This window comes from Otolemur garnettii, unplaced genomic scaffold (genome assembly GCF_000181295.1).
Source record: "Otolemur garnettii isolate 467f Iridium unplaced genomic scaffold, OtoGar3 scaffold00185, whole genome shotgun sequence".
In the NCBI taxonomy this organism is placed as follows: domain Eukaryota; kingdom Metazoa; phylum Chordata; class Mammalia; order Primates; family Galagidae; genus Otolemur; species Otolemur garnettii.
Window position 1 is genome coordinate 1,132,081 of NW_003852580.1, and position 4,243 is coordinate 1,136,323.

Consider the following 4,243-nt stretch of genomic DNA (forward strand, 5'->3'; position numbering starts at 1 on the left):
AGTGACAAAGTAAGACTCTGTCTCTAAAAAAAAAAAAATTACCAGGTGGGGGATAAAAATCAGAGGCAAGAGCCCATTAGCAACAGCAACAGAAGAACAAACCAGAGTCTGTTCTGAGACCAACAGCCAGGTCCCCCTTAAGGAAACACGCAGCCTGAGCAGGTGGGGCACAGGGGTTCAGATGGGAGCCCCCATATCACATAACATCAGCTTCCCAGACACGGCTTGTAAGTGTGACATGATTCCAACTGAAACAAGAGACATGAGAGGATGTTTCTAGGAAGTTGATAGTTCTGGAACTCGTATGGCAGAAGATAAGATGAGCCCAGAGAACTCTGAAACACAAGAGGAGACAGGCAGCCTTGTCCCCCAGTGTGACTCCAGTGACTGATGAAGTAGCAGGGCCAGGACAGCGTGGGGCCTGCACATGGACAGACCATCCTGGGTCAGGACATCACATCTGAACACAAAGCAAATACACAGAACAATTCCAGACAAAGATGGCATTTCACACAGTATGTGGATCACCCGCAGCCAGTGTGAGGGCAGCTAAGCAGGACCCGTTGGAAGCACAAGGCTAAACCTCACATTTCACCCCAGAATTAATCCAAATAGCAAAAAAAGTAAGAAAATAAAACATGAGCTCATTTGTACACATAACAGAGTTTGGGGGAATGGACTTTTTTTTTTTTTAAAATAGAGTCTCACTCTGTCCTCAGGCTGGAGTGCCCTCATCAGAGCTCACTGTAACCTCAGACTCCTGGACTCAAGGATCCTCCTGCCTCAGCCTTCCAAGTAGCTGGGACTACACACGTCCATCATGATACCTGGCTGGTTTTTGTTTTTCAGTTTATTTTTTATAGAGATACGGTCTTACCAGGCGGGTCTTGAGCTCCTGACCTCAAGCAATCCTCTTGGCTAGGCCTCCTGAAGTGCTGGGATTATAGGCATGAGCCACCACACCCGGCCAGGAAGGGATTTCTAAAATGATCCTAAACTAAGAGACTTTAATGGAAATGATACATCTGATACAAAAATTAAAACTTAAAAAGTTCTATGGAATTCAAAACAGTAAATAAGGTAAAAAAAAAAAAATGCAACTCATATCTGGAAGGGTTCATTTTCCCAGTAAAGGAAAAAGCTAATTCTAGAGTTCAGTTACAAACATACCAACACCTCGCAGAAAGAAAAAAAATATTCACAGTTCACAGTAAAGAAGCCACAGGAGCTCGTGGACACGGGGACTATTCTGAGCCCCACTCCGAGTAAGAGAAACATGAATTACCCACCAATGCCAAGATGACCACAAAGCATTTATTCTCACCACAACGCGTGGGTTTTTCTAGTTTTCACGAGGAATGTGTGTTGTCTCACTCACCATCAGAAAAAATACTATTCCGTCTCAAAATCAGGAAATACACACCTTTCCTTCAGGTCTCAAGAGCCGAAGAGCTTCTATTGTTGAAAAACATGTTGACATTTCTCACTTAAATGTGAACTACAGCAATCACACACACTTTGCCTATGAGGTCTGACAATTCAGTTGGAGAATTCATCCTAGAAAAAGTGCTACATGCCTCATTACTGAGTATCACTACGGTCACCTTCAGAGTACTCCTGGTGGCAATCTGGTGACTGCACCAAAATTCGGCAATGAGGCATGTAGCACTTTTTCCAAGATGAGTTTGCCAACTTAATTCTCCAGCTTCACATATGACCACATTGAAAATCAAATTTTAAATGGCAGTGTTATAAATGAAAAAGCATTTGCCTTCTTCATCATCTCCACCATCTCCACAGGTCACCTATTCAGGAAAACAGGCAACTCATTTCCCTTCAAAGGGTCCCAAGAGGCACATGTTCATTTTAGCTCTCAGGGCAGTCTCTGGCTAATGAGGAAACCACCAGAAAATCAGAAACTGACTAGGAAGGTGAACCCAACAAATAAACACAAGCTACAATGAGCACCCTCTATTCAACAGAGGTAAATTCTTTTTAAAAACATTCTGAAACAGGAGCATGACTTTGACCCTCAGAAAACTTCAACTCCAGGGTGGTATGAACATACTTGTGCAGATACCAGTAAACCCAGTACACAAGGCTCAGCCACTGCACTGCCAGGGCTGGACACTCCTGCTGGCCTGCTCCAAGCCCCGATCTCCCTACAGCTCACATCCGAGAAGCAGCCCCAGCAAAGCTCTTAGCAAATGTTCCCGGCAAAGGGTCAAGAAGTGCCAACTCCCATCTGCCTCGTTCTGAGAACCTGCACTCCTGCATACACACATCCGCTTGGCACTGTCCCTAAACTGCGCCTTTAGGGAGGCCTTTCCTGCACTGACCACATCAAGCTGGGCCCCGGGAACCGGCCACACTCTGGCCATTTCAACCCTTTGAACCCAAGTATCTCTGCCCTAGAGGAGGCCAGGTCAGCGCAGTGTGGTGAACAGGGGAAGGCGGTTTGTCCTCACGAGGCCCTGCTCACCTCCTGCCTCCCACCAGACATCCTGTGGTGGTCCGTCTGGTTGCACTTGGTGGAGAACTCGTCCTTCTTCACAATCTTGAATGTTCACAATAGAAGAAAAAAGAACAAAGCAAGTGGTTAGTCACAGCCGCACCCCACCCCGCAGCACAGCCATAATCATGCCTCCCACCTCTGTCCACCAAACCCGTCCACAGACAACCAAGATGGGACCAAACTGGAGCTGTCCAGCAGGGCCCAGGAGCACCCTGCGTGCATACTTCCTGCTGGGGGGAGGGGAGGCACAGGGCAGCCACATGTCCCAAAGAGGGGTCTGGTCTTCTCAGGGGGACTCAAGGGGGCAAAGGAGGCTGTGTCTCGCACAGTATGTGGGATAACACGTGTGCTCTCTGGGACAGCCAACCCTGCCAGGGAACAGAGCACTCTAATCCAAGCTGATCTTCTTACAAAGAAAAGACAGAGAAGAAATGGAGCTGTGAAGAGCAACGGCTCTGAGTGAACACAGAATGGACAGAGGCCCAGGAGGGGTCTGACGAGCTCCATCACACCAAGGCAGCCCAGATAACAGCAGACCCTCCCTCCCCTCCCCACCCGTCACAGGCACAGATGCACAGCACACCCGGCTGGCACTCACACAGGACGGCACAGGGTCACAGAAGCCCAGCTCTCACACACCTGGATGTGGCCATTGTGGGGTCCTTTATGGCCGTACATACACTCCACCGTGGCAGACTTCCGCTCTAGCAAGTGGATCCTGAAGAGAGGCTTGAATCTCATGGGGTCATCCACATGTGGGTCATGGGGGGGCAGGTACATCCAGCCGATGATGAACAGGCCATCCACCTGCAGAGGGAGTTGGGGTTCAGGTGGGTGGAGGGACAGTGGCCCCACGTGCCATTGTGTAGGAAGCGCCCCCCAGGTGCTCGTCAGGCTTGTCAATCAGATAGAAAGGTCTGAACCCCCCCTCCCCCCAGCACATCAGCACTAACTTCTGGTCTAACCTTGGGGTGGGGGTGCTGAGTCACACTAGGAGGCGTTACAGAACACACCCAGAGGCCACTGACCTGACAGAGTAAGTGGAGGGGTCTCTTTAAGCAGGAAAGAGGCTCAGACAAAATAAATTCAACATGAGGGCCACCTTAGCCTGGTCTGCACAAGCTGAGGTCCACAGGCAGCAGTGAGACAGCCTGGGAGACTCACATGGACAGGTGCCAGGGGACAGGGGTCAGGGCAGCCCTAGATGGGTGTTGGTGACACAGTGGGTGCCAGGGGACAGGGGTCAGGGCAGCTCTAGACAGGTGATGGTGACATGGTGGGTGCCAGGGGACAGGGGTCAGGGCAGCTCTAGACAGGTGATGGTGACATGGTGGGTGCCAGGGGACAGGGGTCAGGGCAGCTCCAGATGGGTGATGGTGACACGGTGGGTGCCAGGGGACAGGGGTCAGGGCAGCCCTAGACGGGTGATGGTGACATGGTGGGTGCCAGGGGACAGGGGTCAGGGCAGCTCTAGATGGGTGATGGTGACACGGTGGGTGCCAGGGGACGGGGGTCAGAGGTCAGGGCAGTTCCAGATGGGTGATGGTGACATGGTGGGTCCCAGGGGACAGGGGTCAGAGGTCAGGGCAGCCCTAGACAGATGATGGTGATATAGTGGGTCCCAGGGGGCAGGGGTCAGAGGTCAGGGCAGCTCCAGACGGGTGATGGTGACATAGTGGGTCCCAGGGAACAGGGGTCAGAGGTCAGGGCAGCCCTAGACAGGTGATG

General features: G+C 51.2%; 1 protein-coding gene across 4 annotated transcripts in view; it reads right to left on the minus strand.

The window, feature by feature from the left end:
• The window catches only part of FBXO31 (F-box protein 31), a 49,328-nt gene that overhangs the window by 8,146 nt on the left and 36,939 nt on the right, over positions 1 to 4,243 (minus strand). For all 4 annotated transcript variants that reach the window (XM_012812046.2, XM_003800792.3, XM_012812049.2 and 1 more), the window contains 2 exons: positions 3,155 to 3,322; positions 2,483 to 2,557 (listed from right to left, as the gene is read on the minus strand). In XM_012812046.2, coding sequence (XP_012667500.2) covers positions 2,483 to 2,557; positions 3,155 to 3,322 — 243 coding nt within the window. The remainder of the gene's footprint in view (positions 1 to 2,482; positions 2,558 to 3,154; positions 3,323 to 4,243) is intronic.